General features: G+C 47.2%; 1 protein-coding gene across 2 annotated transcripts in view; it reads left to right on the forward strand.

Annotated features, from left to right (window-relative positions):
- Positions 1-15050, forward strand: part of KDM3A (lysine demethylase 3A) — a 283523-nt gene that overhangs the window by 84458 nt on the left and 184015 nt on the right. For both annotated transcript variants that reach the window (XM_078678669.1, XM_078678670.1), the window contains exons 3-5: positions 648-758; positions 4426-4528; positions 6966-7090. In XM_078678669.1, coding sequence (XP_078534795.1) covers positions 648-758; positions 4426-4528; positions 6966-7090 — 339 coding nt within the window. The remainder of the gene's footprint in view (positions 1-647; positions 759-4425; positions 4529-6965; positions 7091-15050) is intronic.

A 15050-nucleotide genomic window follows, 5' to 3' on the forward strand; every position in this document is an offset into this window, starting at 1 on the left:
ATCGCTCCATAATAATAACTCGGCTGTGGACTTCGTTAACTACAGCCTCCCAAACTTTTTGGGCCACATTATGAAATCCGGGTTCATCGTAAATAACAGAGAAGTGCCTGTGTATTTCCTTGGGAACCAGGTTTCAGATCACTATGACAAACTTTCTGTTAAGAGTAATAATTCAAAAAAATATGTTTTTGGAGAAGTGACAGCAAAACGCACCCTGAGTCATCAAATTGAAAGCTGCTGCTTCTCCTTAAACTGTTGGCAGAAGTAAGTGGCCATCCCTACGGTTGTGAGCAAAATAGTGAAATGATTATGCCTTCAATGCTTCCCTTTAATCCTCCTTCCCTTGTTCTTGACCTTCCCTTGACTTGTCAGAAGTTAACAATATGAAGAAAATTGTACTCTTCTTAATTTTTTCATTGTAACTTTTTTAATTCTGTATGCAGAAGCTAAGCATTCGAATTGTTTAATATAGTCTGAATCTTGTACCTGCTTGTGGATTATGACATGCATTTTTTTTCCAGTTCTTGACACTTACATTTTCTGGTATTGAATAGTGGTGTGCGGATGTAAATTGCTTGGCAGCAACTGAGATAATGTAATGGCTATTAGTAGTCTAATGCAACGTTTTGTTTTTTTCCGCACAACAGAAATACAAAAGCTTGGTGGACAATGTTGGATTGGGAACTGTTACAGTGGTACAGTATCTCGGGGAAGATGGAAAAGCATTTCTGTCTGACCACCTTTTAAAACCTCTGCAGGTAATTATTCTACACTTCAATTTGAAAATCCAGATTATTTAACAAGTTTCATAATGTGTAGCTACAGCACAGTTACATTTCAGCAGTTTGCTTGTACGCCCTAATTAACTTTTCCTTGAACTTGATTTGGTGTAACTTCTGGTGTAGATTTCCACATCTCTGGCTTCGGTTTACAAATTATTGTGAAGTGCATGTGTTTTCTTCAGCTAATCAGTCATTGTTACTTGGATATAAAGTCTGTGCAAACTGAATTAGAATTCATTTTTAGGGCTCGGCTGAACGCGCGGAAGCGCGTCTCCGCCGAAGCTCTTTTGTCGGCGTGTGTGCTTCCCAGGAGACAATCCTGGCCGCGCGCATCGCCTTTGAGGCGATTTCAAAGTGGCACGCGAACGAGCGCTGTGGCCAGGCGCTGTCTCCTGAGAAGCACACACGCATGCGCATACACACACACACACAAGCGCCCACACACGCACGCACATACATACAGAGACACACCCCCCCAGCTCACATACACACACGAGTGCACCCTCCCTCTCCCCCGCGGTCGCACACATGCATACACACGCACAACGAGGGAACCGAGTCTCCCCCCCCCCCCCAGTCCGCCGTCGCACACATGCATACACACACACGCGCACGCACACACACACACACACACACGCACACACAACGAGGGAACCGAGACCCGTCCCCACCCCCCAGCCCTTTTCAACTTACCTGGTGAAGTCTGAGGGACTCCGCTCTCCTTCTGGCGTCGCAAGACGCTTTCACTCCGCCTTCTCTTCCGGTCCGGATGCAGCCCCGCCCCCGTCACAGGCGACTTTGCCTGACTTCCAGCGAGGCTGATGGGCTCGTTTATTTACTCGCGTTCATGTATTGTACTGTACACTGCGAAATTTAACTTACGATGCCCTCACCCGGAGAATGTTCATTGCTTGGTTTTGGGTGGGTTGTTGTTTTTATACAAAAGCCTAGATTGTACCATAGTGCCTTAAATGCCAATACAAATGTACAGAGAACTCCCCGATGCTCTCTGCTTGGGCAATGTTTACATTACAAGAGCATCGACAGTTTCGGGTCTACCAGGCTCTGGAGTGTGGTATGCGACCTTAGTGTACTTAAAGCTGCAGCATTGTACGTTGTATTTGAGCGCTGACGGAAAGTAGCTTTCAGTAAGACTAATTATCTAAGGAAGCTGTCAGTAAGTCGGTTAATAGCCGTGTTTGGCGCGGTATTGCAGCGAGAAGCACCGACATGCTCAAGACCACAGGGTTTGTGCGTCAGTTGTGACCGTCTCATTTTACCCCAAGCCTCCGTCGCTGAAGCCAGAGGACATCACCTACTCGGAGGGGGGGCATATTCCATGAAGCGCACAGTGCTCACCGCCCCCCCCGCATAGACGGTCGAGGAGGCGCGTCCACATCCGGTCGGCCCACTGTGAGGGCGCCAGGCCAGCAGGGCGTCCAGGCGGGGGGCACAGCATTGCCTGTCCCCCGGCTACTGCACGGGGTCTACTCTGGGACGCTCGTGGAGCCTGGGCTACGAAGGGAGGGTGAGAAATGAGGTTTGATAAGTTATCATGTTTTGGTTGGAAAGAAGGGATGGGCGCGAGGTTCAGCGAAAACCAGATACAGATGCCCTAGCCCTTCCCCTGGGCCCCCTGCGCACGTGTGCCGCGAAGGCTGCTCCGCACCGCTAACACTTTGCAGTTTCTTCATTGGTCTGCTGTTTATCGGGCTCTGCCATTGGTGCTGTGCTCAGCGTGCAGATTAACGCACGGCTAGTGCATTGCACGACTCTTTGTTCTATTCAAGCAATGTGTGTGCTGGTGCTTGTTATCTCAGTGCAATGCACAGTGAGATGAAAGTGGTGCCAGCCGAAGTCTTTGCCCTGCCCAGTGTTTGGATCCGCCACTCCGAGCTTACACACCTCCCAATACCCTAGAACACCCCCCTATTGTGCCACTCGCCTTCTCTCATGTGCAGCTGCACATATATCTGTACCACACACAAGCAGGGGCGTAGCTTCCATTGCTGTAGCGGGTAGGTGCAGTGGCACCAGGGCCTAGAGTCCTGACTCCTGAGCGGCCTCTTTTGTCGGCGTGTGTGCTTCCCAGGAGACAATCCTGGCCGCGCGCATCGCCTTTGAGGCGATTTCAAAGTGGCACGCGCACGCGAACGAGCGCTGTGGCCAGGCGCTGTCTCCTGAGAAGCACACGCGCATACACACACACACAAGCGCGCACACACGCACATACATACAGAGACACCCCCCCCAGCTCACATACACACACGAGTGCACCCTCCCTCTCCCCCGCCGTCGCACACATGCATACACACACACACACGCACAACGAGGGAACCGAGTCCCCCCCCCCCCAGTCCGCCGTCGCACACATGCATACACACACACGCGCACGCACACACACACACACACACGCACACACACACACACGCACACACAACGAGGGAACCGAGTCCCGTCCCCCCCCCCCCCAGCCCTTTTCAACTTACCTGGTGAATTCTGAGGGACTCCGCTCTCCTTCTGGCGTCGCAAGACGCTTTCACTCCGCCTTCTCTTCCGGTCCGGATGCAGCCCCGCCCCCGTCACAGGCGACTTTGCCTGACTTCCGGCGAGGCTGCTGGGCTCGTTTATTTACTCGCGTTCATGTACAATGCTAATAGCTCTAACTTTTGCAATGCCGAGACCGTTGCATTGTAAATGCTTGTTTTATCCTTGGCATGAGGCAATGATTTTGTAACCCTCAAATCACCAGTTTTTCCTCCTTTTGATGAAAGTTCCAGTTATCTAGGCAATAATTGGTTTGCTGTGCAGCATTTTGGGGTAAGCAAGCTATTGTACTAGGAGATTACCATATAAAATGGGCGATTGTAAACCTACTTCTGGTGTTTTTTTTAGCTTAACCCTTTCGATGCTGATGACGGAACCGCTCCGTCATCAGCTGCGGTGCCGCTGTGCTGATGACGGAGCGGTTCCGTCATGGCCCTGCCGCTGCGCCTGCGCGGCGCGGATTCCGCGCCTGCGCTGTGCGTTCTATTGAGCGGGCGGGGCCATGACGGAACCGCTCCGTCATGAGCACAGCCCAACCGCGGCTGATGACGGAGCGGTTCCGTCACCAGCGTGCGGCCGCCGTGCGGCCGCACCGCCCGTTTAGCACTGCGGCGGAAAAGCCGCCGCAGTGAAGGTGTTAAAAGATGTTGTAAAAGTTATGATGAATGCATATTTACAACAAGCGTAGCCAGCGTCTGTCCATGTGCAATTAAACTGAATAACTCATTTAGGTAGTCAGAAGTTGTTCTAAAACTCTTACTTGTATTTAGCTTCCCTGGAACTATGTTGGATACTCCCGATTTACAGCATGTCTTGCATAGTTACTTAAACAACATTAATCTTTAGTATGAAATGGAGATCACAGTAATTTCTATAATAAAACGTGAGTTTGAATTGTTAACTATTCTGTTTTTGTTTCGTTGATTGAGAAATAGCCTTAGCTGGGCGACTGTCCAAATTTTACACCTTAGGTTGGCTTGTTTTGGAATTTGAAAGTGATATTTTTGAGGACTCGTCTGTGGCTATTTGTGTTGCAAGTACAAATTCTGTCTTGCTATTCATAAATAAGTGAATGGCATGTAACTGTTTCATATAGGATGTGTCCAGTCTGAAGCACTCCCTGCTGGATAATCGAAATGTGAATGAAGAAATTCAAGATTTACTCAATAAAAGTTTGGATGAAAGCCACTTGTTTCAAGGTAAGTTTTGATTGGGATACCACCTACTCCTTTTTCAGCTGGCATTTACAGAAATCATAGGGTATTATTGAAAAACGCCTAGTGTCCTCTTACTTAAGTCTTACTGGTGTTTAAAGCCTGTATTGGTTATTATTCGTTGGCTTTGTCACTTATTTACTTGATTCTTAATCGATGGCTTTCCCTGTCCATCTTGTTGGTCTCGCCCTCTCTACCTATTTACTGCTCCGTTTCAGGGGTCTACTTTTTTCTATTTGCTTAAGCGCTCTGTCAAAGTTGACACCTAGGCGCCAGAGGTAAGAGTGCAGGGAGGGGAGTGCTGACGGACTCTCAAAATAACTAAGCAGAAATGATGAAAGTGAAAGCAGTGCTTTCGAAGACCGGTTATATTTCAGGATGTGTTGTGACCAATTGATTCTTGTTCTTTTAGAAGAGATATTGGTGTTTACTTTTATTTAACTGCAAAGTGAGAGGATTTTGTGAAGTTAACTGTGACAATCTTGCTGGGGTGTATGGAGTGTGAAAAAGGCCGTATGATGTCATTATTTGCCTAACAACTTTAAAATACCTGCAAATTGACTGTACAAATATTTAAATATCTATCCACAGCTAGGAAACCACAAATTAGGAACCTTTTTTTAATTCTGTGTGATAGAAACAAATATTTTAAAAGTATAAAAACGAATCAACACTTTACTTGGGGATGCGCTGATAGTCCCTGAAACCAGTTTTCCAACTCATTCTGTGTGCGCTGTTTAGTTTTCAGTAAAATGTATGTCTGTTCTAATTGAGTATAAGTTTCATGAGGAAATGTGGTTTATAAATGAAAGTACGCCACCCACACAAACGTTAGTAAAATATTTGCAATGGCGTACTCAAAAATGCACCACCCAACACATACTACACCGAGATCACTACTGCTGACTGGGCCGGGCTCATGTGCTCCATTTGTTCTTAGTTTAAGACTTTAATTTTCCACAATCTTTAGGACTTTTGTGATATTCTATTGTTGGTACCACTGTCATTCTAAAAATTGTTCCAGCACATGGATTCCAGTTGTCTGCCTCATGTGCATCTCCCTCCTCTCCATCTTCAGTGTTGCTCTCTTGTCACTTGTAATTCTCTCCCCTAGCTGCTGTTTCGTTTGTGTGCTTCTCCCCTTTCATGTGCTGCTCTCACTCTGATTCCACTCCTTCCAGTGCTCCAGCTCTTGGATATGTCCTTCTGCTTCCCCACCCACGTTCTGTTGCTCGAGAGGAGGGGCCTGTTCCCACCTCCGTTGCATCGCAACGTCCTCAGCTTGAAGCATGTCAGTCTCCTTATCTTGACATAGACCGATATGCAAGGCAGCAAAGTGACTGCATCTTGTCCGGTAATCCCCCGTAATACGCTCACACAAAGACAGTAATAGGCGATCCTGTCCTTCCTCAGGATCTGCACCCAATGTTCGTGGGGGGCAAGTCCTGTAGGGAAAAGACTTATCTGACTTGGTGCTGTCCATTGCTTGTAATACCAGCAAATCTGTACTTGTTGCCATTCTGGATGGCTTCTAGTGTTGCTGCAGAGGCTCTAGTATGCAGTTACTAGAGTAGTGACGGATCCACCCAGATAAGAGGACAACTTGCTAATGCTTCGAAGTCTGCACTGGCTGTGCTACTAGTGGAGGAGAAAGTTTAGTGTACAGCTCCTGTCAGTATAAACCAGGAATGTACCATTGCTGCCTTTCCTGAAGGCTAATCTTAAATGTTCTTTTTCTAGATGTATACTCTCCTCAAATGCCTTTCTCCTCGCAGTACCTGTTTCATGAAATTAGAATGTGCTGTGTTCATGTGCAGGCCTGTGCCCTCTGGAGCAGCAGCCCAATATGTGAAATGTGTTTCTCCTTGATTTGCTCAGAAACTTGCTTTTCAACGTTACCACTTAATTTTCAGAAAACATGCTAAGTAGTACCATATAGCCATAATATTTGTAGACCTCTCATAATCTCAGCTGCATGGCAAGATGGAGAATATGCATGTTTGTAGCTGTATAAATGGGAACTGGGCCGCTTGCTAATTAGAATCAGTCACAAGACTGGGGGAGATGATGATCCATAGACAGCTGTGTGCAGGGGGTTAAGCTCAAATGGGGATTGGCAGGCAGGGGAAAGGGTGAAAGTTCCTCATTTAGCAGAAGGAGCAAGGAAGGCTTCATCAGCACTGCTGCTGGTTCAGGAGGTCAGTGAATCTTCATTACTGTTTCATGGTTGTTAATCAGCAACATTTTTTAGAAGAGAGGGTATTATTGAAGGTATTATTTTTAATCATGGATAAATGCCTAGTTGCAATGTATTGCACATAACACCATGGTTATCAGTAATTAACTTAATTGAGGGCTCTATTTATTTTCTACTTTTAAAGGTAAGGTTCCCGAATATGACTTTTTGTTTTATTTGTTTAAGGCACCAGAAGCCTAATTGGCTCGAAAATTCGAGTCTACAGTTTGGACCCCTCAACACAATGGTTCACAGCAAGAGTTGTAAATTGTGATTCTAGCTCAAAGATTCTAGAAGTCAACTGTGATCAGGTAACTATAGCTACCGATAACCGATACAATGTGAGCGTGTATTACACTTTTGCCTAATTGCTATGCTTTAGTACAGTAGTCTATAGTAAGTAATTGCTTGGACCATTGTTGCAGCAGTGACCACATCAAACACAATCGCAAGTGATCACATCTGGTAGGATTACTTATAGACACCACTCGGATGTATGTCACGATTTTGACTTGCAAAATATTGACTAATAAAAAATCATGAAATGACTATATAATGGTAAGTATACCGTTAATATTAACTTCAAATAAGCATACCTGGAAGATGCACAAATATTAAAGATAGGCGTTCAGTTAACGTAAATAAAATGTAACTTTTCTATAAATTCTTTTATGATATTTTGGTAATCGATATCTGTTCATAATATTTTGATTGCATTTTTAGAAACTTGTAGGAAAGTGCCCTTTTTGTATAATCACTCCCACACTTTTTTCTCCACTGCCAATAGTTTTGACTCTGAAAGTGCACTGGAGCCTGCTAACCAGGCCCCAGCTTCAGTGCTCTCTCCCTAAAATATGATGCATGGGAATTGGTAACCCCAGTTGGCAAGGACTTTACCCCCCTGCAGGAGCAGTTTGAACTGCTCAAACTATAATTTGCCCTCATCAAGATTAGCAAAGTCACAGCACTATATTTAATATGCCAGTCACCTCTCAGGTAGGCCTCCTAAGCCCAGGAGGCAGAGTGCATTATATTAAAGGTGTGGACACCCAAGTGCAAGCTTTTGTGTCCCTATAGCCGCCTCTTTCCATTAAGGACTACTATAAATGTCACCCATGCTACCCCAGGTCACCAGATCGTTTATGGCCCCACTGAAAAGTGTAATTTTTGGTTTCAAACAACTTGTTTGATCAAACACAACTCTTCCTCAGGGTTTGATTTAATGTGTCATTAACCGAGGTGACTAAGAGGTTGACCACCTGTTTGACCTAGCATTTTCTGTGCCCTGACGGATAGTCTGCAAGCTGAAAACTCCCAGGAGTCTGAAACAAAGTCCTGCCTGTGCGGGAAGAGTCACCTTCCTGTGAAGTGGCACATCAAGGCAGTAGACTTCAAGGATCCCACTCTCTCAGATCTGTAACCAGGCTGCCTCGCAAAGGGGCAAAACGCCAACGCCCAGCCCCAGCCACATTTGCAACCTGGACAGGTGGGAAAATTAGATTGTCATCAGGGCTCGACAAATCATTTAATTTTTTACTAGACCTGCAGGGCTAGTAACCTACAAAATCTACTCGACCTAACTGAAATGCACTTGACCTCTGTCTATGAAAGCAAAAAAATTTGATAAGTTAACACGATTTAAAGGCATTTTTATTGCTCATTTACTTTGTGAGCAATAAAGATGCCTTTAAATCTTGATCTCTTGTCACATTCCCTCTGCTTTCAGAGACGGTCAAAAGTCAGTTTATTTTCCTACTAAAGGACGAGTAGGACTTAAAAATAGCTCGCCCTAATTTAAATCTGGTTAGCAAATACGAGTGGGTGAGTGGATTTTTCGAGCCCTGGTCATTAGGCATACAACCCAGAAGGCTATTAACACACCTAAGGTGGGCTACGTCATCTGCTATTTTTAAAAGTGGCAAAATAGAGGCTTTTGGATAGTAATAGATGCCACACTATTCAGGAAATCGTCAGATAAGGGTTGCTGGGTAGAGTAGCCCATTGACTACTAGTTCCTACACCCCTAAATCTAGGATTTAAGGTGCTCCCCTGGCACCAGGACCTCAGTTCTTTGGTTGCAAAAGACTGCGACTTCAGGACCAGCACAGAAAAAGGTGACACCCTGCAACTACATGACTTTGTCTCGTCCTGGACTAGAGACCAGTTCCAAAGGAAAGTGGAATCTCTCTGCAACTCCAGAACTCCCTTGGACTAGAGGTACTAGCCTCCTGCAGGCAAGAACTGCACCCGGATCTAAAGAATCACTAGCCATCTGGCCCCCTGAGGGAATTGCCCAGAAGTAAATAGTATAGTGTATTGTGGGAAACATAGTCCTGACCTCCAGCAAGTTTCAGGCTGCTACCGTTTTCCCCAAGACTACAGGACCTTGAAGTGACCCTAGGCTAAGCTTGCTGCTGCCAAGGCTTGTTGGTGGCCTGTCCGGCTACCACTACCGTTGCTCAATGCTGTGCCCTGAGGGAACCCTGGAGCATTTTCAACATGACGTCCCCCCGTGGCCCTGTTGTGATTTTGCACCCCTTTTCCTCACCAGCAACGTCTAAGCGGTAAAACCATCATCCTGCAGCTCCCGCTTCAGCACCAAGGACAGCCAGGACACCTCTGTGCCCAGGCCCTAGGAGCCAGGTAATAATCAACTTCTCTTCCAGGGGATCCTCTTCAAAGTCATAAGCACTGAATATTCCCGCCAGTGTGCGGGGACCCCGGAAATAATATAGACATTTTATATGGAAATCACATACATCTAACTCCACATATATGTATGTACATATATCATTTTTCTCACACCAATGCAGCCCCAAAACGGAGGCTAAACAATGTAATTACCCATATAGAGACTGTATTTGCAAGCATATAAAAAACACATTAGGTCAAATAGCACTTGAACTCTGTGTTTTAATGAGCAAAACACTCCTATATCATGAAAACTGCAAATAAACTAGACATTGTTAGCCTACAGGCTGCATTGCAAAACAATAGCATAGAAAATGAAAGCATTTTCAACAAAAAACTGGCACCATGCCTTTAAGGCAGCCATGACCCCTGGCTTCCCATCATGCCTCAGGGGTGACAGGTCAGTTGTTCTTTCCGGCTCCTTCAGTCAGGACCCTGTTTTTTTTAGCTCCTACCTTTTTTGACTTTCTGTCAAAAATATCTTGATATTCTTCAAGTTTTTCACTTTCACTCTGACGTCTTTGGACTTTAGAGTGCTGGTGCTGCTTTTTTTGTTTTTCAAAAAAAGGCTGCCTTTTTTGTTTTTCAAAAAAGGTTTATTTTTGTCAAAATGCTTTCCCTCTTCGATCCTTGCCCTTCCTGTGGCAAAAAGAAGGCCAGGACTGACACCCTGTGTGTATCCTCTGTCTCCCTGAGACACATACTTCAGACAGCTGTCATCACTGTAAGAACTTGTCATGGAGAACCCTCAAAGACAGAGAGAGAATTCGTATTTATGGCCTCTCTGAAAAGAGGTAGGTCTCCTAAAAGGCAGCAGAAGAGGAGAACCCGGTCGACGTCGCGAGAAGTCCCAACCTGTTCTCAGTCGGCGTCGGTATCTGCGTCGAGTCTGCCGGCGACGACGAAAACAGCATCGAAGACTTCGACGTCGAGAATTCAGGTACCTCCGTTGACATCAACCAGGCGGTGTTCAACATCGAGAGGCAGGTCTCCGTCGTCGCCTGGTGGGCATACGCCGTCGAGGCAGATCGCTCCGTTGACGCACCGGCGTTAGGCGTCGAGGCACAGGGCTACGTCGTCGCAACGGCGTTCGACGTCGACACACAGAGCTCCGTTGATGCCTTATCACTGGCGTTCGCCGGCGTCTCAACGACATTCGACGTCGAGTCACAGGTCTCCGCCAAGGATGATTCACCAGTCTTCGGCGTCGAGACACCAGTCACCACCTTCCGCGTCGAGGCATATGTTGACCCAGCATACCGCAGAAGACTCCTGTAAGAACGATGTAGAGTTTGACAACTCAGTCACCGGACCATCACCGAAGCAGAGATCTTCAAAGTTTATGTCAAAAGGAAGCGGCATTGGCGTCCGAGAGGCGCTCTAAGTCAAAGGGACGTGCTCATGTACGCTCGAGCCCACCTTCTAAGAAGAGGTCTTCTTCTTCAAGGCAGGTGTCTCCGTCAAGACAACAGGCACCACAGAGTCGCTCCAGATCTCACTCTAAGTGCCCTTCAGGAGAGGCCTTTCCTCCAGTGAGCCTATTGTCATCTCCCTTAGGCTCTCATAACTCTCACCGTGGATCAACATCTAGGTCCCCGGAGGTTGTAATCTCCTGACAGTGCACTGTCAGGACATTCACCAGCAAGGTCACTGCATGAAGAGGTGAACCCATCTCCTCCAGCACGTTCCCCTGAGAGGAGAGAAAGACATAAGTTGCCTTCCATCAGGTTGTCACCTAGATGGTACAGGCCATTACATCACTAGGCTCCCGACAAAGATACAGCAGCTCGTTTAACCCATCAAGTTGAACGGGATCGACCTCGACCTCCTTCCAGGCCCAGAGAGTGAACTTGCATCCCGGTGCGCTGAAGCAGACGGAGATCCAGGTCAAGGAGCAGGAGAAGAGCACGCAGATCTCCTACTTCTTCCTCATCTTCTACTCACTCACATAGAGACTATTCTGCAACACTGACCGACAGTCCAACGTCAAGAATCTCTCCAGTGGAGGACATCTTCACTTTTCAAGACATTTTAGGCAGAGAGGCACTTAAGCTGGGGATTCCCATGACAGCTTGCCAGACCAAGTCGTCAGTGATTTTCGAAACACTGCATCACAAGGCAGCGGCCAAACCTCTGCTTCCCTTGGTTCCGGGTATCATAGAACCAGTCATGGACGTATTCCTCACGCCAGCGACAATAAAATCTGTTCCAGCGAGGATTCTCAAAAAATATCGCTCGCCAGAGGAGGATCTACTCTTCCTCAGAGCCGACCCTCCCCCGTATTCAGAAATAATCGCAGCGGTGAAAGACGCATGCTGTGGCATCTTCCTCCACTGTACCACCAGACAAGTAGAGCAAGACGCTAGACTCCTGGGGACGGAGGGTATGCGCACTTCTGCCTCCTTGCTGAAAGTATCCAATGTGGAAGCGCTACTGGGTCGCTATGATAGATCCCTGTGGGATTTCCTACAACGCTTCATTGAGAAACTCCCTCAAGAGGATCGCAGGGATTTTGAAGAAATCCTTACGGAGGGCAGCCAGGTCTCCAATCAGATCTTTAGCTCTGCAGCTGACGGAGGTACCCTTTCGGCGCATGGATATGCTCATGGGGTATGCGCAAGGAGGTCATCTTGGTTGCGTCTTACCGCCCTAAAGCCAGAAGCGCAGTCCTGTATCATGAACCTACCTTTCTCTGGGTCATCTTTATTCAGTTCACACACTGATGAAGAAATGCAGCGTATGAAAACTGAATTGGACACTCTAAAGACTGTTGGTCTTGAAAAGAAAAAAGAGTTCCGTAAAAGGTTCTGCCCCTACAATAAGCGATCTTCTCAACAGAGGGTTCAAACCCCTCCGTGGCAGAAGATTAAAGACCAACGGGCAGCAAAAATCACAATACAGAGGCAGGCGTTCCTCGAGGTGGATGAAATCGGCGTCAAGGCAACAACTCCAACAAGACACAATCCTAACCATGAGTTCTTCTTCCCCCAGCGCCGTTGACCACTCCAGTGGGGGGGAGCATCGCGAATCATATGGAAGAGTGGCGTGCCATTACAAAAGATCGCTGGGTGTTAGCTACGCTTCCGAATGGTTACTCTCTTCGCTTTCAACATCGGCCTCCCTCTATCCCTCCAATGCCAACATCAGGACATCAGTTAAAACTCCTACAAAAAGAGGTGGCCACCTTTCTCAAAAAATCAGCAATCCAGAGGGTACCAATATTTAAAGAGAGAAAGGAGTTTATTCAAGATACTTCCTGGTCAAGAAAAAGGGCCAAGAAAGCAGAGTACAGACCCATTCTGGACTTGTGGACACTCAATCTGTCAAAAAAAAAAAGTTTTGCATGTTGGCGCTTCATCAAATATATCCACATCTCAGGCAGGGGGATTGGATGTGTTCGCTGGACCTACAAGATGCATACTTCCATGTCCCGATAGCTCACAGACAATTCCTCCGGTTCCGGGTGGGGACCTCTCGTTACCAGTTCAAAGTCCTCCCATTCGGGTTGAAGTCAGCCCCCGGGTGTTCACGAAATTAATTGCGGTGGTGGCAGCCTTTCTGCGCCGCATGGGTGTCTTCGTGTAACCATATTTGGACGACTGGCTGTTGAAGGGTCCTTCCCCAGACCGTGTAAGTAACCACTTTATGAGCTGCATCAATCTATGCTACCGGTTGGGTCTACATGTGAATTTCAACAAGTCAACTTCACAGCCGACAGGGAAAATACATTTCCTAGGATTTCTGCTAGACTCCGAGGCAGGAAAAGTGTTTCCTTCGGAGGAGATACAGTGTTCCATCATTCAGAAACACCAACTGGTTCTACGGAACAAGGATCGGACGGTGCGAAGGATTGCCTCCCTGCTAGGGTCAAAGGCATCTGCATTTTTCTGGTCCCCAATGCCAGACTACGGATGCGTCCTCTCCAGCAGGATCTGGAGGACAAGTGGGACCAGCAGTCAGCTCGCTGGGACGACAAGATAGCTTTGTCAAACGCAGCACGAGAGTCCATGCCTTGGTGGATGAAAAGACGAAATATGCAAGTCGGAATTCCGTTCCATCAACCTCCACCTGCTCAGACGCTGATCACAGATGCCTTTCTACAAGGCTGGGGGGCACACATGGGTCCTCTCCAGGCGCAAGGGCTGTGGTCTCCCAAAGAGCGATCATACCACATCAACATGTTGGAGCTGAGGGCAGTCCATCTAGCCCTCAAAGCTTTCTTGCCCTCGATTAAAGCACCATCAGTGTTAGTACAAAAGGACAACACCACCACAATGTACTACTTGAACAAACAGAGAGGAACACGCTCACGCAGCCTTTCCTTGGAGGCACAAAATATGTGGCATTGGCTCCTGGCTCGGAATCTATCAGTCACAGCAGTCCATCTCCCAGGAGAACAGAGCGTGAGAGCGGACGCTGTAAGCCGGCATTTCGAAGACCGAGAGGACTGGATTCTCAATGATGAGGTAGTCGAAAACATCTTCCAGTCATGGGGTCGTCCCACCGTAGATCTCCTTCGTGAACGACGAAAATACCAAATGCTGAGACTTCGCCTCAAGGTTCTTCCGATCAGGATCGAAAGGGAAAGCCCTTTTGATAGACCGGTCAGGGGAATTTGTGTACGCCTTTCCACCCCTTCCGCTGATCCCGAAGGTGGTGAGCAAGCTAGCTCACTCGTACACAAAGATGATTCTCATTGCCCCAGACTGGCCGAGAATGTGGTGGTACACGGACCTTCTACATCTGTCAGTGTCCTCACAGGAAGCTGCCCTGCAGGCCTGACCTGCTATCCAAGATGAACGGGAGGATTCATCATCCCAACCTTCCGTCACTGAACTTGGCAGCATGGCTCCTGAGGTCATACAATACGGCCACCTAGGACTGCCGCAGGACTGCATGTCCATTTTGAAATGAGCGAGACGTCCTTCCTCAAGGCATTCCTATGCATGCAAGTGGAAGCGTTTCTAGATGTGGTGTGTGTAGAACAATTGTCATCCTATCAAGGGTCAGGAAGAGGTCATTCTCCCTTGCCTATTATATCTGGCTAAAGCAGGGTTGAAATTTAATTCCATTAAGGTGCACTTAGCAGCTATAACAGCTTATAGGCGCTCACCTTCCCAACCTTCTTTTTTCCAATTACAAGCTGTGAAAGATTTTCTGCAGGGCTTGAAGGTCTACCCTCAGGTACGACCTCTGTCACCTCCCTGGGAGTTGATCCTGGTGCTATCGAAAATGATGGTTCCTCCTTTCGAACCCATTCATAAAGCAACCTTGCAGCATGTTTCTTGGAAGGCTGCTTTTTTGGTAGCGATCATGTCAGCTCGCATGGTGAGCGAGATTCAAGCTCTCTGTTCCAAAGAGCCATACACAGTTTTCCATTTAAGTAGGGTGGTTTTGAGGACACATCCCTCTTTTCTTCCTAAGGTGGTGTCAGATTTCCATGTGAACCAGACCATCTCTCTATCCACCTTTTTTCCCAATCCCTCCACTCCAGCTGAGAGGGCCTTGCATTCTTTGGACCTGAAAAGGGTTTTAAAATTCTATCTAGATCGGTCCAAATCTATAAGCAAATCTGATCAA

This window comes from Lissotriton helveticus, chromosome 2_2 (assembly GCF_964261635.1).
Source record: "Lissotriton helveticus chromosome 2_2, aLisHel1.1, whole genome shotgun sequence".
NCBI classification, from domain to species: Eukaryota; Metazoa; Chordata; class Amphibia; order Caudata; family Salamandridae; genus Lissotriton; species Lissotriton helveticus.